General features: G+C 43.3%; 1 protein-coding gene and 1 long non-coding RNA gene across 2 annotated transcripts; both read left to right on the top strand.

The window, feature by feature from the left end:
• The first annotated feature begins 6,226 nt into the window (after nt 1–6,226).
• Nucleotides 6,227–8,205, top strand: LOC123946812. Its single transcript, XR_006819663.1, has 2 exons — nt 6,227–6,259; nt 8,005–8,205. It is a non-coding gene; the product is annotated as an uncharacterized LOC123946812 (long non-coding RNA).
• A 501-nt stretch (nt 8,206–8,706) lies between these two features.
• On the top strand, nt 8,707–24,517 carry LOC123946811 (phytanoyl-CoA dioxygenase, peroxisomal-like). The gene is made up of 6 exons (XM_046012579.1): nt 8,707–8,915; nt 12,582–12,663; nt 14,068–14,249; nt 16,786–16,935; nt 20,206–20,340; nt 24,254–24,517. The coding sequence occupies exons 1-6, from the start codon at nt 8,802–8,804 to the stop codon at nt 24,305–24,307; spliced, it is 717 nt and encodes a 238-aa protein (XP_045868535.1). The 5' UTR covers nt 8,707–8,801; the 3' UTR covers nt 24,308–24,517.
• The last annotated feature ends 1,023 nt before the right edge of the window (nt 24,518–25,540 follow it).

Below are 25,540 nucleotides of genomic sequence, written 5' to 3'. Positions count from 1 at the left end.
AAAGACATGCCTTAAGAAACTCTAACATGTTTAGGGGCATCCAGGTGGCTCAATCCGTGAACTGGCTGACTCTTGATTTCAGCTCAGGTGGTGGTCTTAGGGTCTGGAGATTGAGCCTGGCCTCTGACTCAGCACTCGGCACGGAGTCTGCTGGTTCCTCTCCCTCTGCTCCTCCCCCTGCTTTCTCTCTCTCCCAAATGAACAAATAAATATATAAAATCTTAAAAAGAAAGAAATAACATGTTTATAAGGTGAGACATTCTGGAAGTTACTCTTTAAGACAAAGAAATAATGAGAAAAATGAGGGAGAGCAAAGAAACAGTGACATGCCGTGTCAGTCACCTGCAGACACTAGATGGGAAAGATATTCCAGAAAGAATTTCTAGTTCTTATAGCCATTATAGACAATAATACAGAAGGTCCTCAAAAAATTAAAAATAGAACTATCACATGATCCAGGAATCTCACTGGATTCCAGTTCCAAAGGAACTGAAATTAGATTTCAAAGAGATATCTGCACTCCTACGTTCATTGCAACATTTTCACAAGAGCCAAGGTATGGCAACAACCTCAGCATCTGTCATCAAGTGAAAGGATAAAGAAAATACGGTAGGCACACACAAATGGAATATGACTCAACTCTAATTAGGGAAGAGATCCTGCCCTTTGTGACTACAAATGACATTGTGACAACATGGATTTAGCTTGAGGGCACAATGCTAAGCAAAATAAGCCAATCACAGGATTAATACTACCCGCTACACTTATAGGAGGACTTTAAGAGCCAAACTCCTAGAAGCAGAGAAAATGGTGGTTACCAGGGGAGGTAAGGGAGGGGAGAATGGAGAGGGGATGGTTTTAGGCTACCTCGTTTCAGGTATGCTAGGTACATAGTTCTGGAGATCTACAATACAGTATAGTGTCCCTAGCTCTCAATGCTGCATTATCTACTGAAAATTTGCTAAGAGAGTAGATCTTATGGTTGTGTCCTTACCACATACACACAAAATAATGAGGGCAAGAGTGTGGGAGGGAGCTTTGAGAGGTGATGGATGTGTATGACCTTGATGATGGTGGCCGGAATCCTGGTTACTTGTCCCTGAAGTATTTAAACTGTTGGAAAAAGAAGAAAAAGAGATAGAGAAATAGAAAGAAAGAAGAGAAAAGAAAAAAGAAAGAGAGAAAAGAGAAAAAATGAGAGAAAGAAGGAAGAAGGGGTAGGGAAGGGAGGGAAGATGGAAGAAAGGAAAGGAAGAAGGGAGGGAGAGGAGAGAGAGAAAGGAAGGGAGGGAGAAAGGAAGGGAAGAAGGAAGGAGTGTCTGGCTGGCTTGGTTGGTGGAACCTTATTTCCTCAGGCTGGGGTCATGAATTCGACCAACATGTTGGGTGTAGAGATTATTCAAATAAACTTAGAAAAAAAGAAAGAAAGAAAAAGAACTTGTAGTTCCTTTTCCCCCCTTTTTTTAAGATTTTATTTATTGGACAGAGATCACAAGTAGGCAGAGAGGCAGGAAGAGAGAGAGTGGAGGAAGCAGGCTCCCTGCAGAGCAGAGAGCCTGATGCAGGGCTCTATCCCAGGACCTTGGGATCATGACCAAGGGGAAGGCAGAGGCTTTAACCCACTGAGCCACCCAGGCGCCCCTAGAACTTGTAGTTCTTAAGGAAATTTAAAATAATACTAGAGTATGCGGAGCAGACACGTTTCACAGTCATTTATTTCATGTACCCTTTTTCCTTTTTCAATGAAAGCCAATATGTTTCTGATATTTCACACTGGATTCCCAACAAATTAAACGCATTTTCTGAACAGCACATTACTTATAGAGCTGAACATCTGAATTGCTACTTCAGCAGCAGAGAGACAGACACGTGGGGTAAACTAGACTGAAGAGTTTGGAAATGTGGGTCATGTTTTGGCTCATTTCTCATTGGGCGACCTTAACTCTGTTTGTAAACCCTTCAAAACCAGTTTCCCTGCTTTGTGCAGCAGGATCTCTGTGATCGCGGAGGAGCTGGACGCGCGGACACGAAGTCCGCTCTGGACTGTGGGCCAGTGCGTGGACCGTGGAGGCTCCGTGCATCCCCGCACAAGGCGGAATCCCCGCAGTTCCGAGCGCTGGGCCAGGCCCCTTCGGCTCTCGTCCCGCCCGCTGCCCCTAGTGAAGACTGAGGTCAGGCTGACTCGTCTCCTCCCCGGAGCCATGAATCAGTCCCACGCAGGCACCCGACTGCGCATCCTGCTGGGACACCTCAGCCAGCGCTCCGCCGGCGTCGGCGTATCCTTTGGGCTTCGCGGATCTCGGTCTGCAAGCGCGATGGCTCCAGGGCTCATGGCACAGCCGCCCAGCGACTCTTCCCCTTCCTCCTCGCCCGCGTCCCGGTATTGGTGTCAGCTGTTCCGGCCGCCCGGTGAGGGGGAGGCAGGAGGTTCCTGGCGCGGGGAGCCCCAAGCTCCCAGCCAGGGGGCCGGCGTGCCGCTTGGCAGCCCCGTGACAATGCCGGCCTCAGGGGCTGATGTGGCGCCACCACAGCCTCCCGGGCCCTCCTAGGGCTCCTAGGGCTCCCGCCTTGCCCCGGGGAGAGTGGAAGTTCTTCCCGAGGGCCTGCTCTCAGCTAGTGAGGCGTTTTCTGCACTTGGCCGCGCGTGATCCGACCGCCCAGAGCCCGAGGCACGCGAAGCACAGTCACAGCCGCTCGGTTTGTAAACCTGAGCGCAGGGCAGCCTGGAGCGCCGCGGGCAGGCGGGCGGGAGGACCCTAAGGCAGCAGCGCGCTCTGGCGGGGGTTGGGAAGGAGGCGCGGGCCGGCACCCTCTGGCTCTTCCTTGAGGAGAGCTGTGCGTGCTGCTCCGCTGGGTGTCCGTGAACACCGCATGAGTGGATACGATCTCTCCCGGTTGGCCTTTCGGAGTTACTCTCGGAGGCGATGTGTGCGCCATCCGTGTCGGATCCCGGAAAATGTCACTAGGGTACGCGGACATCAGATGCTTTATGAATTGTTTCTCCTTCTCCGATTAAGTGTTCTATTTCAGGGAGTACTTTGGGGGTGAGGAGGACACTGCGTGGGATTTCCCCGTAAGTGATGGGAAAAGGCTCTATGTTGCTGAGTGCAGGATCCTGACGTCCTTCCTAAAAATGATTCTACGAATGTCTCTTGTTACTTTTATTTCACTTTTACCACCAGCCAGGATGTAGCAGAACCACTGGCAACCTGGAATCTGTCGCGGATCAAGGTGATTATATAATCTCATTTGACCAGTGGAAACGCAGAAACCCAGGCCAGGAGACATTAAAACTTTTGACCAAAGACATTTAATTAACGAAACCAGTGGTTGACAAAGTGTGTTCCTAGGACCAGCAACAATAACATCCCCTGGAAACTGGTTAGACATGCGGATTCCCAGGCTCATGTGGACTCCACATACCCGGGAGTGGGGCCCAGCAATCTGTTCTCACTTGATTCTGATACATGCCCACCCTTGAGAACCACCAACGCATGGGGACTGGGGGTATCTGGAACGAGAATGAAGATTTCCAGGTCCAGTCTGGGACTACTATGAAAATTCTGGGGTGCCTGGGTGGCTCAGTCCCAGAGACCTCTCTTGATTCTGGCTCAGCTATTGATCTCAGGGTTGTGACTTCAAGCCTGGCACTGGGCTCCATGCTGGGCAGTGAGCCTACTTAAAAAATAATGATAATTAAAAAAAAATTCAGATCCTGCTGGTGCTTCTCTATTAGTGTTGAGGTTAGAGCTTCTTTTTCATCTGTGTTTCCTAGAAGAGCACTATCCTATCAACCTTCTGCCATGGTGGAGATGTTCTACACCAGCACTATCCAGATCCATTGCTGCCAGCCCCATGTGGCCATTGAGCACTTGAGATATGGCTAGGGGCATTTTCCTTTTCATTCTCCTTTTTCTTTTTAAAGATTTCATTTATTTATTTGACAGACAGAGATCAGAAGTAGGCAGGGAGGCAGGCAGAGAGAGAGGGGAAAGCAGACTCTCCACGGAGCAGAGAACCCGATGCAAAGCTCTATCCCAGGGCCCCGGGATCATGACCCGAGCTGAAGGCAGAGGATTTAACCCACTGAGCCACCCAGGCGCTCCTTCATTCTCTTCAGTTTAAAAAGATAGACGAGGTCAGGGACTCTGGCATTGGACAACTCTGCAGAAACAGTCAGTGAATGCACGTGTGGTTGGGGCTTAAAAACAATCCTGGAAACCATGTAGCTGTCTCTTCCCAGCCTTACCTGGTTCTAAAGAGATGTGGGTTCTGGCATAAGGCAGGGGTTCTAAAGCATAAAACACAATGCATTTTCTTTTCTTTTCTTTTTTTTTATTTCTTTATTTTCAGCATAACAGTGTTCATTGTTTTTGTACCACACCCAGTGCTCCATGCAGTACGTGCTCTCCCTATTACCCACCACCTGGTTCCTCAACCTCCCACCCCCCTGCCCCTTCAAAACCATCTGGTTGTTTTTCAGAGTCCACAGTCTCTCATGGTTCATCTCCCCTTCCAGTTTCCCTCAACTCCCTCTCCTCTCCATCTCCCCATGTCCTCTGTGTTCTTTGTTATGCTCCACAAATAAGTGAGACCATATGATACTTGACTCTCTCTGCTTGACTTATTTCCCTCAGCATAATCTCTTCCAGCCCCGTCCATGTTGCTACAAAAGTTGGGTATTCATCCTTTCTGATGGAGGCATAATAGTTCATTGTGTACATGGACCACATCTTCCTTATCCATTCATCCGTTGAAGGGCATCTTGGTTCTTTCCACAGTTTGGCGACCATTCGCAAATCAATCAATGTGATAGAACAAATCAATAAGAGAAGAGAGAAGAACCACATGGTCCTCTCAATTGATGCAGAAAAAGCATTGACAAAATTCAGCATCCGTTCACAATGCATTTTCTAAGTGCAGAGATGTATCGAGAAGAAACCAAATATGACCTATAATTCCAACACTCATGGACCATTATCAGTCAATGTTTTGGTGTGTTTCTTTTCTGTGCATTTACATAATTACAGCCATCCTGTAGAGATAGCTTTGTGCACCCATTTTTTCATGTTTACTAATATTATATAGTAAGGACATGAAACATTTCCACATCATTAAACAAACTCTCCAAGGAAAGCAGTCACCGCCACCAGAACCCACAATGGTAAGAAGAATTATGGACTGAAATGTTGCCTTCTGGCCACCACATCTTGCTAGTAGCTGACAAATGTCCTTAACTCTTTGCCTAGGAAAACAGGATTATACTGTCCCCAGTTACATAAAGACATGATAAAGATAACATGTTTATGAGTAATGACATTCTTTTTTTTTTAAAGATTTTATTTATTTTTTGACAGACAGAGATGACAAGTAGGCAGAGAGGCAGGCAGAGAGAGAGAGGAGGAAGCAGGCTCTCTGCAGAGAGCCCGATGTGGGGCTCGATCCCAGAACCCTGGGATCATGACCTGAGCCAAAGGCAGAGGCTTTAACCCACTGAGCGACCCAGGCGCCCCTGAGTAATGCCATTCTTACACTCACTCCTAAGCTAAAGAAACAATGAAAAAAATTGAGAAGAAGCTAAGTAAATTTTCTGTCGTTCTCTGGATAGAAAACTAGAAAGAATTTCTAGCTCTTTAAGATAGTTAAAATTATACTAAACTATGTGGATACTTTCCCTCGAGCCTACTCACTGTTTATTAAATAGAATTTTTTTTTTTTTTGGAAGAGTAACAAGCCAAATGGTTTCTTGTATTTCAGAATGGATTCCCACTAAATTCAATTTCTCTTTGGAAGAGCACATTTCTTCTTACTGTTAGATTTGAACCTTACAATTTTTATTTGTTTGGCAGTTTAGTGGAAGGAATAGTATGTGGAAGAAACTGGTGAAAGCTATGAAGTAAAGAGTATGGGTCGAGTCTGGCCTGAGGCATTTTCTGCTGGATGATCTTGGACCCAGTTACTGAGCCCTGTGAGTCTCATTCTCCTGCTCTGGGCAGCAGGAAAGGTGAGGAAGGTCTTGGGACTTCCAGCCCCTGCTCTGGGCTCTGTGAAATGAGATGATGTAAGCAACTGTGCGTACCTGTCCGCAGCTGTGTGTGCAACCCAGTCTTCCCTGATGAGAGCTAATTCAGGGCCGACTGTTGTTTCTAGAAAAGGTTGACTCGTAAATTTCATTTTATTTACCTTAATTTACTACCTAGGTAGCCCACTCCCCTTCAGGGGCTGCTTCTCCTAACAGTTTCCATCCTCCACAATTCCAGTAAGTAGATCTATTGTCATTCTTAACCATACAATGTGTATAAAGTATTTCCTAGTGGTAATTAAGATATAAAATACATCTCATGCTGTCTGGTGAAAATTCATTACACAGGGGCACCTGGGTGGCTACTGGGTTAAGCATCCAACTCAATTTTTGGCTCAGGTCGTGAATCTCATGGGTTGTGGGATCAGTCATGGGTCAGACTCTGTGCTCAGCACGAAATCTGCTTCACCCTCTCCCTCTGCTCCTGCCTCTGCCCCTGCCCCCCCCTCTCTATTTCCACAAAGAATAAATAAATTCTTTAAAAAAATTCATTATACAAATCATGTGTTGCCAGGACAAGGTGTAATTAGAACAAGGAAAAAATTTGAAGACGACTGTAATTTTATATGTATTTTAAAGTTCAGAAAGAGGAATAATATCAGAGGTGTATAATCTGATTTTGTTCAAATTCAGACATGTTATGCCTCATTCAAGTTAGCCAATGGCTGTGGTCCTATTGCTATCTTAGCTAGTGTCTTTGGTTTATCTTAAATTACCTTTGTGAGGGAAGACATCAATCTCCATGGAGTATTCTCATAGAGCCACATTTCCAATTGAGAAGAATGGACTGGGTGATCTGAGTTTGTGCATATGCTATGTACTTACTTGGATTTTGTCCCTTTGATTTCTTCTGAGAGCATATGATTTAGACAATTTAAAGTATAAAATCTATTGAATTTGTCTCCTACCCGAACAACCATACATATTCATTATCAAACAAATTTGAAAGAGAAGAAAAGGAATTAAGAAAAATCATTCACAATTCCATTACATAAAAGTAATCACTCAAAATGTGTTTTTAAAATTTATTTCCATTTTTTTCAAGTACCCTTTTTAAGATCTTATTTATTTATTTGAGAGAGAGAGAGACCACGTGAGCGTGAGAGATCTGGAACAGGGGGGAGGGGCAGAGGGAAAAGCAGATACCCTGCTGAGTAGGGAGTCTGATGTGGGACTCGATCCCAAGACCCTGGGATCATGACCTGAGCCAAAGGCAGAGGATCTATCAGTTGAGCCACCCAGGTACCCTGTGTCTTGGTTTTACACAAATCTAAGTGTATTTTATTATAATAAGTACTGTACATGCTATTATATGTTCTTCATTTTCTTAAAAGATTCTTTTATTTAAGAGAGAAAGTGCACACATTGCAAGTTGGGGGAGAGGCTGAGGGAGAGAATCTCAAGCAGTCTCCCCACTGAGCCCACAGACCATTTGGGGGCTCGATCTCAGACCTATGAGGTCATGACCTGAGCTGAAATCACCAGCCCATGCTTAACTGACTGAGTCACCCAGGGGTCCCAAGCTCTTCATTTCTAAGGCCGGAGTCCTATCCCATTGAGTGGATACAATTAATGATTCTTCTACTTTTTGGTAACAGTACTAGTTAACATTTTAGATTTAAACGTTTTAAGAAATGTTCAGATTAGGGGCCTGGCTGGCTCAATGGGAAGAGCATGTGACCCTTGACCTCTGGTTTGTGAGTTCGAGCCCCACATTGGATATAGAGATTACTTAAAAAAAATGGGTAAACCCTCCCCCCAGACTTGTTTAAAAAAAAAAAAAGTTCAGACTATTTTCTTAGAGTAAATAAAAAGTAAAAATGCTGGGTGGAAGAGTAGGAGCGTTTCTCAGGCTCATGATACATGTTGTTGGGTTATGATTTTTCAGTTACACTTATTTGTAATTCCTTTTTCTCCTTTAGGTATACTCGGGATAATAATGTTCTAAGCCTAGAACAGAGAAAGTTTTATGAAGAAAATGGGTTTCTTGTCATTAAGAATTTGGTGTCTGATGCTGATATTGAACACTTTCGGTACAGTAACCCTTGGTTGTTTTACAAAAAAATGTTGTGTTTGCAGTGGGAATGGGAGTAAGATTAGCGTGTGTGTTCAGATATTTTTCAGTGACTGGTTCATCGGGAAGCAGTTAGGAACATGAGCTCTGGAGCCAGACTGGCTGGTTTTAATGTTAGCCAGACATCTTCTGTTGTGTGTCCTGGAGCAATGTACTTTCTACTCCTCTGTTTTCACACCTGTAAAATGGGGATGATAATCATATTTACACCCTAGTGTTGTTGTGAGGATTGGATACGGTGAAGTACACACAGATGCCTTTGAACCCCGGGGCTTGGCCCATGGTAAGCGTGAGAGAATTTATTTGCCATTGTTACTCAGGTACACCACATCACAGACGGTTCCTCACTGTTCTGCTAGGCTAAGGAATAGGTGAGTCCCCGCAGTGAGCTCCGGCCTCACAGTGAGGAGATGGGCTGCTGCGCTGGTCATTTTCTCCTCTCCACCCTCAGAACTACTCAGCCTGACCTGGAGGTCAGTCTGGAGCAGAGACACCACCCTCCTCAATCTCTGAAACTCTTTCCCCAGAACTGGCCAGACAGGTGCCTGGAGCCTGCAGTAATGACATCATCTGCCAATTTAATTCTCTAGGAACGAGTTTGAAAGGATCTGCAAAGGGGAGGTGAAACCAAAGGGAGTGAAGATAATGAGAGATGTAACCATTGCAAAGTCAGAATTTACTCCAACGGAAAAGATGGTTTCAAAGATCCAGGATGTCCAAGAAGATAAGGAACTCTTCAGATACTGCACTCTCCCTGAGGTTTGAGAACTTTCCTGTGTTTTCTTTTTCTTTAAGTGAATAACACACCTACATGCTTGCCTCTAGAATTGCTTACACTTTATCTGGCCCCTCTGTTATGTGGCTCGTGAGCTGTGGTTTTCAAATGGAGGTGGACATTTGGCAGTGCCTGGACCCGTGTTGGGTTGGCGCACAGTGGGGACCGTGTGCTTCTCTCGGGGTAGAGGTGGGCATGGTGGGTGGGTGAGCTGCTCATGGAGCCCAGGGATCCTATAGTGTGCAGAATCGTCCCCTTCCCCAAATGATGACTTATCCAGCTCCAAATGTCAGTAGTGGGCAGATGGAGAACCCTCCTCTGGAGTCTGGCCGTTATTCTTGGTTGCGAAGGGCAGGAATTCTGCCTTAGAGACAGATCCTCTCTCACTGTGGTTATGGGCAAATCAACAGGAGGGACATTGCAGATCCTATTGACTGGACATCCATTTATTGTTTCTTTTGTCTTATGAACTGGTCCGTAGGGGTTAAGGTTTGTGTTCAGATTTTAACTCATTTTTAAAAAAATCAATATTCTTGAAGAGTAGTTCAGATTTCTGAAGACATCCACATAGTCCAGAAGGGCATGAGATGAAAAGGAAAGTCTCCCACTCCAGCCCCACGCACCGCCGAGCTTTCTGGTGTATTCACCTAGAAGTCTTTCGTGGCTATGCAGGTGCATCTGTCTACTCCCACCTTTCATGTCACGTGGGAACATACTGGTTGTCCACTTTACAAGTGTAGTTTCTACACTTATAGTAGATCTGACACACCTTTCTATATCACGTATACATTAATCTATATCATACTTTTAAACTATTATGTAACATCGTGGTGCATAAATGTATCACAGTTTATGAACAATTTATTTAGAATGGTTTTAAAGGACACATTGCATACAGTACATGCTAGAAATTATATCCCCAAGTGCAATAGAGAATTTGCCCATGGGGGCACCTGGCTGGCTCCATTGGTAGAGGATACCCCTTTTTTCTTCTTTAAGGTTTATGTGTTTATTTTAGTGAGCAGGAGGATGGGAAGGGGGAGGGTCAGAGGGAGAGGGAAAGAGAAAATCTCAAGCAGACTCCCTGCTGAGCACAGAATCTGACATAGGGCTGGATCTCTGGACCCTGAAATCATGGCCTGAGCTGAAACCAAGACTCAGTTGCTTAGCTGACTGAGCCACCCATGTGGCTCTTGATTTCTGGGTTGTGAGTTTGAACCCCAGGCTGGTTGTGGAGGTTACTTATAACTTAAAAAAATTTTTTTTTCAATGGGACACCTGGATGACTTATTTGGTTAAGCACCTGCCTTAGGCTCAGATCATGATCCAGGGTCCTGGGATGGAGTCCTACATCAGGCTCCTTGCTCAGTAGGGAGCCCTCTTCTCCCTCTACCTACTGCTTCCTTTCTTGTTCTCCCTGACAAATAAATAAAATCTTTAAAAGAAACTCATTAAAAATAATTTTAAAAAATAAAGAAAATTTCCCTCATAAAAAAGACTGTGTACAGGTAAGCCATCTATGATGTCCAGCCCCTTGGGCTGGGGACAGGAGGGGATATGACTTCCCAACCTCAAGTCCTGCTCTGGAAATGGAAGTTGTGTGCCTCCATCAAGGAGGAAAATCTTGAAGTTAGAGGCAGCACAGGGCAGATTAAGCACGACCGGGACATCCAGGTTTCCCACCCCTCTAAAATCTGAACCATGCACCTGCTGGTTCATGCAATGATTTTTAGGAGGTAGGTCATGCTTTTAGTGTTAGGTATTTATTTTCATGTGTATTGGAAAAAATAACCAGCACATCCAACCTATGTCCTCAGGAATATTATTAATCAGGAAAGTAATTTTGGAAAAATTATTGACTAACTATATTGGGTAGCTCTGTAAAGTATGATAGAAAAGGTAGGGGCGCCTGGGTGGCTCAGTGGGTTAATGCCTCTGCCTTTGGCTCAGGTCATGATCCCAGGGTCCTGGGGTCGAGCCCCGCATTGGGCTATCTGCTCCGCAGGGAGCCTGCTTTGTCCTCTCTCTCTGCCTGTCTCTCCAAGGCATTATTGTGATTTCTATCTGTCAAATAAATAAAAGTATTAAAAAAAAAAGAAATGGTAAAATGGCTCTTGAGTGTCACTGAGGCTTCGGAAATACTGGTCAGATTCACCTGGCTGGCTTAGTTGCGGGACCATGAGACCTTTGATCTCAAGATCCTGAGTTCGAGCCCCATGGTGGGATTAGGGATTATTTAAAAAAGAAGGAAAGAAAATACTGGTCTAAGGAAATTGCAAATTTAGTTTACACATTATAAACTAACCAGTAGGAGGTCTGACTTCTAGGATTTTGGTTTCATTTCAAGCATTTCCTGCTCAAGTTGCCAATATTCCTTCTACACAGGATCAAACAATGAGAAAGCAGTAGAATATGCTTCATTTTTTTGGAGTCAGACAGAATTGGAGATTCAATACCATCTTTTTCATTGAATTGGCCCCGCAAACTTGGGCAGTTTATTAGCTTTGGGCTTTTTTGTGTGGGGTGTTCACTTTAAAGGATTATTCATGCATGGGGGCATTACTTTTCAGGGATCGCTGTGTGGTTTAGGGGGGCTGATGCATAAAGCCCCTTGCAGGTAGTCGACATCCACTGGGGACTCCTTTCTGCATGTACCCCTCCCGCGGTGCTTAGATGTAAAGAGGTAGGACCCCAGTTGCCCTTCTCTTTTCCTCTGGGCTATGCATGGCCATTGCACATGTTGAGGCCTCTCATGGTCCCTTCTTTTTTTCTTAAGTAGGCTCTATGCTCAGCGTGGGGCTTGAACTCACAACCCCAGCTCAAGAATAAGAGTTGCATGCTCTACCTACTGAGCCAGCCAGGCGCCCCTCATGGTCCCTCCTTATGAAGAGTCTTGGTGGGGGGAAGAGGAAGCTGCCTGCTTGCTGGGCAACTATGGACAGTTCCAGCTGAAAGAAGGTTTATCTCTGCCCTTCCCAGTTGATTTCTCAGAGAAACACGTGCCCCCCCTCTTTTTTTTTAGATTTTTTTCATTTATTTACTTATTTATTTATTTGAGAGACAGAGATCACAAGTAGGCAGAGAAGCAGGCAGAGAGAGGAAGAGAAGCAGGCTTCCCACTGAGCATAGTGTCTGATGCGGGGCTCAATCCAAGGACCCTGGGATCATGACCTGATCCACCCAGGCACCCGCACATGCCTCTATTGTAGAAAAAGTGGTTAGGGTTCCAACTGGCTTGGAAAAGCCTGTTTAATTCAGAGTGTTACACACTTGCTGTTACAACTTTTTCCTGCTTTCAAGCTTTGTTTGCAATGTTCTGAAATACTAAGTGGTTTTCAAATATATATATATATATATATATATATATATATATATATATATATTTGTTTGTTTGGAAGGGAGGGACAGAGGGAGAAAATCTCAAGTCGATTCCCCACTGAACAAAGGGCCCAGTGCAGGGCTTGATCCTGTGACTGTGCGATCATGACCTGAGCAGAAATCAAGAGTTGGAAGCTTCACTGACTGAGCGACCCAGGCGCTCCTAGCAGGTGTTGAATAAAGGCATCTTGGCTCTTGTACAGATAATTGTACTTTGTGCCACTTTTGTGCATTGGATTTCTCGTCAAACTTTTTTTCCTCTTTTCCCTTAGATTCTGAAATATGTGGAGTGCTTCACTGGACCTGATATTGTGGCCCTGCATACAATGCTGATAAACAAACCTCCAGATTCTGGTAAAGGGCTCTTATTTGTTATGGAGAAGCCTCCCCCCCCCAAAAAAAAAAGAGAGGAAAAGAGAGAGTTTAAGGTGTTCTAACTCTAGCTGTGTGTGTAACTGCTCAATTTGGATAACTAAATATATATGACCTTTTATTTATCTTAAAATAGCATACATCATAACAATAGTGAGGTAGAATAGCGATTTCAGATGTTAACTGTAAGGTTATTGTTGGATTTTCAGATGACTGACTGGCTTGCTGCTCAAAAGTTTGGTTTAATAAACATGACTGTTCATATACTATAGGCTCCTATTATTATAATTATCATCCCTAAGCTTTGTTAACTATTCTCATCAATGATGGTGTGAAATCTGTTTTCCTGATTGAAGATATTATTATTATCAAAATTAAAGCTTTCTTATAAATCACATAAATCACTTGACTTAAAATGTCTTGTGCTTGCTAAAATGTAGCTCCTAAGATCTCACTCCCAGAGAAACTGATTTGGAAGCTAAAACCCAGGAATCTGCACTAAAAACAATTTTTTTTTTTAGGTAGGCAACATGCCCAGCGTGGAGCCCAACACGGGACTTGAACTCATAACCCTGAGATCAAGACCTGAGTTGAAATCAAGAGATGCTTAACTGACTGAGCTACCCAGGCACCCCCAAGATTCTGCATTTTTAAAGCCAACAGCTTTTGGTCTACGATGAGAAATTCTACTCTAGTAGTAGTAATAAATTGGTCCTTCAGAATTCTTTATTGTTTTCCACTTTTTCTGGAGAAAAAGAGGCCAGGAGAGCTTTATGTGACTAGCCTATAGTGTAGCACCATGAAATCTCTCCTACCCTGGATGTCTTGCTTAGAGACGTCGGGGTTGGGCGTAGGGGAACAGTACCAAGTTCAGGGTGCAAAAGAGGGAACCACGTAAATGTGGTTCTGTGATCTCTGATTCTACACAGTGACTGTCCACCAAGTGCTCTTAGTTCTGGGAAGAACTTCTTGGTAGCCTTTTATTAATTTCTTCACTTGATAGTGTTTGTATCAGCCACTTAGAGGGCTAAGAGGGCACCTCAAATTTGGTTACTCTCTTCAGTTGACCAAACTTTTCTTTGAGTACTAGGCTCGTGCACAAACCAGAGTTACAAAGGAATAAGGCCCAATAGAGATCACAACATGTTATGAGTTGCTAGAGAATGGTGTGAATCCCTGGCTGTCAGAAATCCAGAAAAAAAGGGTAGGATCTAGAGTCACCCTGTTGATTTGATATTCCGATTTGGTGCTTATCTCTCCAGGCTGATTGTCTGTAGTGTGGTTTCACGTCTTTGAGTTTTGGAGAGATAGTCACTGATCTGGTTTTCAGGCAGAGGAGATGAATTATGAGGTTTAAGTGTGGTTTAACAGCAGGTTCTGTTTCAGGCAAGAAGACATCCCACCACTCCTTGCATCAGGATCTGTACTATGTCCCCATCAGGCCCAGCAATAACATAGTTGGTGTTTGGACAGCCATGGAGCACATCGACCGGAACAATGGCTGCCTGTGTGTGCTCCCAGGCAGTCACAAAGGTGACCTGAAGCCACATGCTTATCCCAAGTGGGAGGTATAAATCCCTTCCTTCCTTTCCTTTCTTTTTCCTTGCTTCCTTCTTTCCTTCTTTCCCTCCCTTCGTTCTTCCCTTTCTTTCCTCCTTTGTTTTTTAGGATTTTATTCATTTATTTATTTGAGTCAATCACAGAGAGAGACAGGGATCAAGGGAGACAACTCGTGATATTTGGTCGTGATACTTATGAGAGGTGGCATGGGCCAAGAGAGGCAGACGGGGAAGAACACAGACATGTAGACTCTGGTGAGGAATAGCTCAACATGCAGCTTGATTTTGTGGCCCTGAAATCATATCCTGATCCCAAAATCCAGAATCTGATACCCGACTCCCTGAGACACAGAGGTGCCCCTAGAAGATAAATTGCAACCAGAATATTTATTGTTTTGATTTTCAATCAAATTAAGTACAGAACTTTAACAATGAGATGGCGTTTCCTTTCTTAGCAAAACAGTGTTTTAGGTTTTCGAACCAGGATCAGGGAAAATTCAAAGACGTCAGGTAGAATAATTATTTTTCTTTCAACAAGTTTTGGAAAGCTGACCACTGTGGGGATCTCTGGTAGGCACTGTATAGGATCTAAAATCATCAAGCTTCATTGCAGAGGTCAGACATAAACACCCACAACACCAGATAGCTGTATCAGCTGCCAAGTAAATCTTACCCACTGGTTGCTAGATCTTAGGATAAAGACGACGGAGGAATCATCTCCTCCCTGCTAGAGAGACCAGCAAAGACTCTGGGAAAGGATGAGTAGCATTCCATTGCCTGCCTGTTGCATGGTTTATTGATTGAACTATTGAATGCTTTTGAACCCATGAATGGTGAGATCAAATCGGCTCTTCAAGAATGATCATCTTGAGATCTAGAGCAGGAGGTACTGGAGGTGAGGAGTCCAGAGGCAGAGAAACCAGAGAGGAGATGATGAGTGTTGTAGGCTCAGACAATAAAGTCTCAGGGTGCCTTCATGGCTCAGTAGGTTAAAGTCTCTGCCTTTGGCTCAGGTCATGGTCCTGGGGTCCTGGGACCGAGCCCTGCATCGGACTCTCTGCTTAGCGGAGCCTGCTTCTTCCTCACTCTCTGCCTGAATCTCTGCCTACTTGTGATCTCTGTCTGTCAAATAAATAAATAAAATCTTAAAAAAAAAAGCTAATAAAGTCTGAAAACCCCAGAAGAGCATGTGTTCTTCAGGTGGGAAGAATGCATGTGGGTTTTTTGTAGGAAGTAAAGAATATGGCTTTCAGTACTTCTGTCTCAATTAGTTAGAATTCTTACACTGAGGATTAGTGCCAATTGAAAATCTTTTGAGTCTGGATTCTGATACAAAATCTGAAATTGTGAGATTCATAAACTATTGAGGTTTATGGAAAAACTGAGTTGAGGTTTAGGGAAAGTTTGTTGCAGGCAGTGGAAGTGGGCTGTGGCTGACTTAAGCCAAGGAGTGTGTCTTGGAGGGTCAGAGGCACACGCTGAGTCTATGGAAAGGCTGGCTGACTCTGGTAAGAAGGAAAGTGGGAGTGTGTCAGTGGGAAGTCAGGATGGGGCACTTGGTAGGGGCAGTTGAACCTTGACCATGACCAATGCCTTTGATCGATCCTCTGTTCAGATACACAGTGATGACAGTGGGAGGTCAGATTGACTTAGCATAGGTTACATATCCACCTAGCCAGGAGAGAAATACACTGGATGAAAGTCCCAACACAGTCCAGCAGGAAAGAATCCTTCCCTCAGAAGAATTTGGGACAGTCTTATGAAGGGGACTGGGATATTTTGGTGCCCCTGTAACCATTACTTAAAGCAATAACTGACATTGGAAGTAGTTCTAAAAAAGCACAGTGTTGTAATTTACTATTCTTTCTTTACTCTCTTTACTACTCTTTCTTTTTTTTAAATATTTTATTTATTTATTTGACAGAGAGAGATCACAAGTAGGCAGAGAGGCAGGCAGAGAGAGAGAGGGAGAAACGGACTCCCCACTGAGCAGAGAGCCCGACGCGGGGCTCGATCCCAGGACCCTGAGATCATGACCTGAGCCGAAGGCAGAGGCTTAAACCACCGAGCCACCCAGGCGCCCCATTTACTACTCTTTCTTTATTCTTTCTTTACTCATGAGTGCTTTCTGAGCTGAGGAAACTTGAACATTTTCTCTCTTCTGGCTTGAGAAAATAGTTTGCTTCCCAGAGGTACTCCTGAATAATAGAAGAATGATTTAGGCAAAGTTCCGGGGGAGAAGAATATCATGTTGGGAAAGTGTGATTACAGATTCATGCTGGAAAGGGGATCTCCCATGTTAACTGCAAAATGCAAAGTTGGTCTAGATCTTCATTTATAATTTGGTAATGAAGTATAAGTAGAAATTTCATATTTTTCATTTGGTCCCCCAAATCCATGATTTTTACAACCAGGTGTCTGAGAAGTTTTTGTGTCTTTCTCTTGGCAGAATTTAGGAAACCTTTGCTTTTCCTAATGAGTCATTGATAAAATTCTTAATCATTGGGCTCCTCAAATATAGTCTTGGTTCTCTTATGTGTTCTAGGGAGGAGTTAACATAATGTTCTACGGGATTCAGGACTATGATGAAAACTGCCCCCGAGTGCATCTTGTGATGGAGAAGGGAGACACTGTTTTCTTTCATCCTTTGCTCATCCATGGATCTGGTCGGAACAGAACTCAAGGATACCGGAAGGTATGCATTCATATCACTGTAGTTTCCAACGATGAATACATTAGAAACAAAAATGTCAAGATATGTGAAACTTTATGAGATTTGTGACATTGAACGAAACTGGCATTTAGTCTGGTTTATTTAGCAGGAAATCTATTTGCTACCTCATGCTTTTTTGCTCATATCAGTTAGAAGCCAGGTGAGCTCAGGATCGTAATCCTGCTGATAATGAATTATGAACATTCATAGAATTGCTTCAGGGGAAGAACATACTTGGGAGCCCATAGCCTGTGTTTTTGGAGGCTGAAACAATGACTGGCATATACAAATCATAAAATTTGGAATGTGTATAACTCATAGTAAGCACATAAGAGGAAAGTTTATAAGAGCTTTGTTATTTGGAAAACCATTATCAACTCTATGCAAACGTTCTGAATTGACTGCCCAGACCTCATATTTCACAGGCAGCCATATATTTCATGCCTGAGAACCACAATTTGTTTTTAGCTTCTGAATGTTTTAAACACCTAATGATTTAAAACTGACAAAATTTCTCATAGTCCCAGGTTTCTAATGTCTCAAAAATTCAACAGATCTGACAGTACTGTGGACTTACATTTCCGCATATAACATGGCTCTCCATACTCAATATTGGGGGGTTTTGGGGGGCTGAGTGAAACCTTCTAGTTTTTCACACCAACTACCACTGTCTCCCTGAGGTCAAGGGTTAGTTTCCAGGTTTCATCTTCTATTCCTTCATATTTCTATCAGGTTGACAGGGCCATGATGAAGTTGAGGCAAGAAGACACTCTTCTGGATCAAAATGTAATGGGGGTGGGAGAAAGGTGCAAGAAAACAAAACAAAACAAAACCAACCCGTCAGCATTCAAGTTCAATGAAATTTTAGGGCAGTATTTAGAAAATCAAAATTAATTGAAAAAATACCCATGATGTAAGGTGGTATCTCTGAATCCTCCAGAATCTTACACCATTTAGAATGGCAAAAACCGACAAGGCAAGAAACAACAAATGTTGGAGAAGTTGTGGAGAAAGGGGAACACTCATACTCTGTTGGTGGGAATGCACATGGGTGCAACCACTTTGGAAAACAGTGTGGAGTTTCCTCAAAAAATTAACGATAGAGCTACCCTATGACTCAGCAATTGCACTACTGTATATTTACCCGAATGATACAGATGTAGTGAAAATAAGGGCCACATGCACCCCAATGTTCATAGCAGCAATGTCCACAACTCCCAAAATGTAGAAAGGGCCAAGATGGCTTCCAACAGACGAATGGATAAAGAAGATGGGGTCCATATACACAATGGAATATCACTCAGCCTTGAGAAAGGATGAATACCCACCATTTGCATCAACATGGACGGGACTGGAGGAGATTATGTTGAGTGAAATAAGTCAAACAGAGAAAGTCAATTATCATATCGTTTCACTTATTTATGGAACATAAGGAATAACATGGAGACATTAGGAGAAGGGAAAAATGAAGGGAGAGAAATCAGAGAGGGAGATGAATCATGAGAGACTAGGGACTCCAGGAAACAAACTGAGCGTTTTAGAAGGGCAGGGGGTGGGGTGGGGGATTGGGTGGGCCTGGTGATGGGTATTAAGGAGGGCACAGATTGCCTGGAGCACTGGGTGTTATATGCAAACAATGAATCATGGCACAATACATCAAAAACTAATGATGTACATGATGGTGACCAACATAACAATTAAAAAAAGCAAAGGAAAGAAAAAATATCCATGATGGGCACAATGCCAGGGTTGTAAATAAAAACTAGATCGGACTCTCCACCAGCATGGCCCTCAGAAGTGTGTAAGCAGGGGGTATAGCCACAGTGACATAAATAATATGAGTGTTCCTGAGTTTCACTAATTTGGGCCTTTTTTAAAAAAAGATTTTATTTATTTATGACACAGAGAGAGAGAGAGCAAGAGAGGGAACACAAGCAAGGGGGGAGCTGGAGAGGGAGAGGCAGGCTCCTCACTGAGCTGGGAGCCCGATATGGGGCTCAATCCCAGGACCCTGGGATCACGACCTGAGCTGAAGGCAGACACTTAACGAACTGAGCCACACAGATGCCCCTAATTTGTGCCTTTTACCATGTATCCTTAGCCTGAAAATTCAACATGGAATGAAAAATGGAAATTTATCTGTATGTGTGTGTATAAAAAGAGGAAGCTGAGACAATAATCTGAGAGTTTACATGAGTCAGAACGTTATAACACGTGCTACATGATCAGGATCATAAACTGAGATAAGATAACTACATATTGAAGGATTCCATGTTAAAAAGTTGAGTATGAAATGATTATTGTATGAAAATAAACTTATATAATGTAAAACACCCCAAGTATTTTGAATGATAATACCCCAACTTTGCAATTTTTCAATAGTGTTTCAACTAGTTAAATATTTGGGAAACTATGAACCCTAAAAGAAATACAAAAAACACTTGTATATGGGTGTGCCCTTTCCCTCTTTGTCCTCTGGTGTCATTCCTCCTTGGCATGGCGTGGGGGCTAATGTGGGAAATGGAGTTTCTGACTCCACTGCATGGAAATTCAATGTTCTGGGTAAAGCAGGCAGTCCAGTAGGCAGTCACCTCAAGAGAACTAACCTGAAACTTGGACAATGAGTTTTAAGTTTAGATTAGCTTGTAACTTTTTCAAGAATGGGGAGAACCAAGTAACCTCCATCTTACCTTCAGACAGAAACAAGATGGGGATCGTATGTGATGCTATTGGACTCAAAGTGTCCATTTTATTTCAAAGGGGGTAGTGTGTATATTATTGTCCTTTGCAAGGTATTTTTGTGGGTGGTTGTTTGTTTGTTTTCATGATCCGTAGCCATTGAAAGGACAACCCACCACAAACTCAACTGAGTAACTAACTTCCCTGACTAAGAAAATAGTGAAGAACCCTGGAACACATGCCTGTTTAGGACTTGAGGACATCCACACACTAGAAAAATCACATGTTAAAAAGTTACAAAGTCCTCTTACTCATGTCATTATGTTCCCCGCCCCTTTTACAAACAAGTATCGCAGGGAGCTAAAAACCTCTTGTATTTCTCAGTCAGATTTAAACTGTACCTGGGGAAAAAAAGATACTGAACCCTGAAGAGACTAATACAGGACAGCATGGAACATTCTAGAAATCAAACGCTGAGTGAAAGAGCTGAATTTCTAAAAGAAGTCTCCCTGTTCCCTTGCTGGTGTTAATGGAATGGGTTTTTTCCAGTATTAACCCTGTCACTCTGCACAGGCAATTTCCTGCCATTTCGCCAGTGCAGACTGCCACTACATTGATGTGAAAGGCACCAGTCAAGAAGTCATTGAGAGGGATATTTCAGAGATGGCAAAAAAATTATATGGAATTCCAGATGACACCAGGCTGCAGGTATGTTTTTCTGAGATGATAGGTTAAAACTTTTCTGTCTTCTTTTCTTCAGATGCTTAACAACTCTTATACCTGTTGTAATTTAGAAGGATAATGTGCTTTGTTTAGGGCGCCTTGCAGAAGCACTGCTGAGACTTACTAAGAATGACAGTGAATTTCAGCTTGCACGTGCTTCCCCAGCTGGGGCATCTGGGCACCCCGTGCTTTTTTATGTCTTTGGCCACCCTGTGGTATGCGGGCTGTTCCGTTCCAGGATGGACAGGTAGAAACAGAAAACAGATCTGGAGGAGAGCAAGTGAAGGACAAAGGCTACCTTCTGAATGCACAGAGGAAAGTTAGAGGCTTAGGCTGTCAACCATAGGCCTCCTTTATTCGTATAGGGCAGAGTATTTACATATCTACAAATGCAAGGAGACTCCCAGAAAGCCATTCCTAAGCATGTTTCATTTCGGTCAGTTGACATCTGGAGTTTCATGGAGCAGACTTCAGAAACCTCTGATGCTTATCAATGGGGATAGATGCATTCCCCTTTCTACTTAATACACATCAATTTTAAATTCTTTGGAACTAGAACATTCAAAGCTGATGAAGATGGTCACCAAACAAACTGTAGTCAAAGCAAAAATAAGCATTTGACTTTGTAAATGAGTCCATTTTAGCTGCTGAACCAAGAACCTGATCCTATGATTTAATTTGCATTAATCATAAATGCATTCATTTCCTATAGGGGAAAACCCAAGGAGACCAAGTATCATGATAACTTCAGAGCCTTCCAGTACTCTGAAGAGTACCATACACCAGCACTAAGCTACTGTGCCATGAGGAGTCATCTTCTGAAACTCCATCCCAGCTTAAGAATCTGACTTCTCCCTTGCCCCTTCTCCCTTTAGCATCTATGACTCTATCCCATATCTGCAAAGGCTCTCATTTCACACTGTAGTTGGTAGACCATCTTGTCCTTCTCCCTTGGTCCAGTGCTTAAAATGCATCATATTTTGTCAAGTGGGGCTTCCGTGCAACACTCTGAATTTTAAAGCAGGATAGAAATGAATATATTATGTTTGTGGTTTGTCAGGTTGTGGTAAGTGATTGCCTTCTGTATTTATTTCATTTATTTGAGAGAGAGAGAGCGAGAGGGTGAGCAGGAAGGATGGCAGGCAAAGGGAGAGGGAGAAGCAGACTCCCTGCTGAGTGGGGAATGTAATGAGGGGCTGGATCCCAGAACCTTGAGATCATGACCTGAGCCAAATAACGATGCTTAATGGACTGAGCCACCCTAGTGCCCCACCTGTATTTATTTGAAAATGTTAGTCTTGCAGATATAGTTCCTCAGCTTTACTTAGAATAATGATATTAATTTCTGCTACGTAGTTCTTTGTGAGTAATGAGAGCTCTTTCATATCTCTAGTCTCACTTTCTTCACCAAATCCCAACGCATCAGTCATTCTCACTTTTTTTTAATGTTCAACCATAATAGAAATTTATTGTTTGCTCAAAGTCCTAAAAAAGTATTTTTTAAACATATATCACTTTATTTTTTTTCTTTTCAGCATAACAGTGTTCATTGTTTTTGCACCACACCCAGTGCTCCATGCAACATGTGCCCTCACTAATACCCACCACCTTGTTCCCCCAACCTCCCACCCCCCATCCCCTTCTAGACACTCAGGTTATTTTTCAGAGTCCATAGTCTCTCATGGTTCACCTCCCCTTCCAACTTCCCTCAACTCCCTTCTCCTCTCCATCTCCCCATGTCCTCCATGTTCTTTGTTATGCTCCACAAATAAGTGAAACCATATGATACTTGACTCTCTCGGTTTGACTTATTTCACTCAGCATAATCTCTTGCAGTCCCGTCCATGTTCCTACAAAGGTTGGGTATTCATATTTTCTTTTTTTTTTTCCATGCTTTTTATCTTTGGGTTTTATTAGACAAATTGAATACTATTAATTATTAATTTATTTTTTATTTTTTATTTTTTATTTTTATTTGTTTATTTACAGCATAACAGTGTTCATTGTTTTGGCATCACACCCAGTGCTCCATGCAGTACGTGCCCTCCCTATTACCCACCACCTGGTTCATCAACCTCCCACCGCCCCGCCCCTTTAAAACCCTCTGGTTGTTTTTCAGAGTCCATAGTCTCTCATGGTTCATCTCCCCTTCCAGTTTCCCTCAACTCCCTCTCCTCTCCATCTCCCCATGTCCTCCATGTTATTTGTTATGTTCCACAAATAAGTGAGACCATATGATACTTGACTCTCTCTGCTTGACTTATTTCGCTCAGCATAATTTCTTCCAGTCCCGTCCATGTTCCTACAAAGGTTGGGTATTCATATTTTCTGATAGAGGCATAATACACCATCAGGTATATGGACCACCTCTTCCTTATGCATTCATCTGTCGAAGGGCATCTTAATTCTTTCCACAGTTTGGCGACCGTGGCCATTGCTGCTATAAATATTGGGGTACAGATGGCCTTTCTTTTCACTCCATCTGTATCCTTGGGGTAAATACCCAGTAGTGCAATTGTAGGGTCATAGGGAAACTCTATTTTGAATTTCTTGAGGAATCGCCACACTGTTCTCCAAAGCGGCTGCACCAACTTGCATTCCCACCAACAGTGTAAGGGGGTTCCCCTTTCTCCACATCCTCTCCAACACATGTTGTTTCCTGTCTTGCTAATTTTGGCCATTCTAACTGGTGTGAGGTGGTATCTCAATGTGGTTTTAATTTGAGTCTCCCTGATGGCTAGTGATGATGAACATTTTTTCATGTGTCTGATAGCCATTTGTATGTCTTCATTGGAAAAGTGTCTATTCATATATTCTCCCCATTTTTTGATATGATTATCTGTTTGTGTGTGTTGAGTTTGAGGAGTTCTTTATAGATCCAGGATATCAACCTTTTGTCTGTACTTTCACTTGCAAATATCTTCAACCATTCCGTGGGATTTTGTTGACTGTTTCCTTTGCTGTGCAGAAGCTTTTGATCTTGAAGAAGTCCCAAAAGTTTATTTTCACTTTTGTTTCCTTTGCTTTTGGAGACAAACTTGGAAGTAGTTGCTGTGGCTGATATCGAAGAGGTTACTGCCTATGTTCTCCTCTAGGATTCTGATGGATTCCACTCTCACTTTTTTATAAAAGATCTCTTTATTTATTTGGGAGAGAGAGAGAGAGAGTGCACCCAAGTGGGGGAAGAAAGGAGGGAAAGGGAGGGAATCTCCAGCAGACTCCTCATAGAGCGAGGAGCCTGAGACAGGGCTCGAACCCAGCACCCTGAGATCATGACCCGAGTCGGACACTTAACTTACTGAGCCACCCAGGAATCCCTCACTCCACCCTCTTAGGGAGAATGTGAAAAGTCCAAGAGGCTGGCCTGAGTGATGTAAGTGACAGAGCTACATTTTGGAGTCAGGTCCAATTCCAAAACCATTTCTTCCACCTTCTCTAGCTATTGGCTAAAAATGAACAAGAAAAAAAAAGTCTGAATTGTTTTATTAAGAACAAAGGGGGAAAAAAAAACAAATCAAGCCATGACTGATGCCATCATTTGCACTTAGGAGTAGATCACTCTAAATGGGGCAGTGTCTAAAGGAATGCAGGACAAGGGGCAGTGCGGACTGTTGTGACCAAACACTGTGCTCAGCCAGTTGAAGACACCTGTGGGCAACAGCAGCACCAAATAACACAGGCTGACCTTCTGGGGACTTGCTCTCTTAGGTTGGTCAACACTATTCTAGATGTGGGCAAGTACATTATTTGGAGTCTTAGAATATGGTTGATTTACCCGCTGAGAGGACTACTGTGCAGAGTTTTTTCCATTTAACTGTTGGTAGATGCTAGAAATCTACTTTGCCTCGTGCTGAACAGATCCCTGTGTTCAACTGACTGTGCTTGGTTTTATTTCCAGGATGTGCTTAGATTTAGAGTGCGGCTGGTGAAAGGAAAGAGGATCAACCTATGACGTAGCCGTCCGCTGAGCTCTTTGAGAGAAAACCAGAACAAATCAAGGTGCCTGGGGAAAATGTTTTCTTAACAAGCTATCCTAATCTTTTCTATCGCTTGTTCTCCAAATCATGACTTGCTGGTATGTGGTTAGTTCTGCGTGCAGAGCTGTTGCTTCCATGGAGGAAGATATGTAACAGTGGCTGATTACTGTTTTAAGGAAAACTGAGGGTTGCAGCTAATAAATGTGTTTCATGTCTAATTTAAGTGTGTTCCATCAGTTTCTTTCATTCGGTTAGCTCTTTGCGCAAGCAGAAACGTATCCTTTGAAACTCAGGGTATGTAGACTCTTGCATCCCTCTTCTGGAAAACCCACCACTCCCTGACTTCATGGCATGAGAGACTTCTCAGATCTAGAACACCATCTAACACAGGCATGTGTAACGAAGGACATTGTGGAGTGGAAATAAGGGGGATGCTTGTGCTCTGACACAGGATTCCTTGCATGACTTCTCCAACCCAGGCAGCCTCCTTAAAAAAAAAAAAAAAAAGACCGGATCATTCCAAGTTGTTTTTCTCTGTTCCTGAAGAAGGAAGTCTAAGGTGGCTTCATCTGGTATTTTTTATTGGGTAAGGCAGCTGAAAACCCTCAGTATTTATGTACAAATCATAAACTCTTCCAAACTATAGGGACAATTTTAGATAGTTTAGGTTTCTAATGGGCATGAACTGGGAGAATTTATTTTATTTTGAAGATTTTATTTGTTTTTTTTTTTTTTTTTTTGAGAGAGACCTACACACGCACGCACACACACACGCACATGCGCACACCCATGAGCAGTGGAGAGGGGCAGAGGCAGAGGCAGACAGCCCCATGAGCAGGGAACCCCACAAGGGGCTGAATACCAGGGCGGAGAAGTAGCAGGCTGAGACTACATCATGTAGCAGGAGATCAGCTAGATACCTTATCTAAACATTGCAAACACCTACAAATCCAACAGGAGATCGAAGAGAAGAAGAACAGCAATTTTAGAAATGGAAAATCAACCACTTTCTGAAAGGTAGAACTGGCGGAGATGAATCCAAAGCGACGGGAAATAGAATGCGGGGGTGGGGGGCGGGGAAGAGGCCGGCTCCCGACAAGCAGCAGAGCAATGGAGCATGAAATCAGGACTTTTAAAAGTCTGTTCAACTGAGGGACATCGCTCCAGAGGCTAAACCGGGGTGAAGCCCACACAGCATCAGTGTGGCC

Source organism: Meles meles, chromosome 7 (genome assembly GCF_922984935.1).
Source record: "Meles meles chromosome 7, mMelMel3.1 paternal haplotype, whole genome shotgun sequence".
Lineage (NCBI taxonomy): Eukaryota > Metazoa > Chordata > Mammalia > Carnivora > Mustelidae > Meles > Meles meles.
This window is presented reverse-complemented; position numbering and strand designations above follow the sequence as displayed.

Excerpts from the sequence above, each read along its gene's own strand:
- LOC123946811 (XM_046012579.1), top strand. The coding sequence starts at position 8,802 with ATGAGAGATGTAACCATTGCAAAGTCAGAATTTACTCCAACGGAAAAG. Across the intron at positions 12,664-14,067 it reads AAACAAACCTCCAGATTCTG|GCAAGAAGACATCCCACCAC; the intron begins GTAAAGGGCTCT and ends GTTCTGTTTCAG. Across the intron at positions 20,341-24,253 it reads CAGATGACACCAGGCTGCAG|GATGTGCTTAGATTTAGAGT; the intron begins GTATGTTTTTCT and ends TTTTATTTCCAG.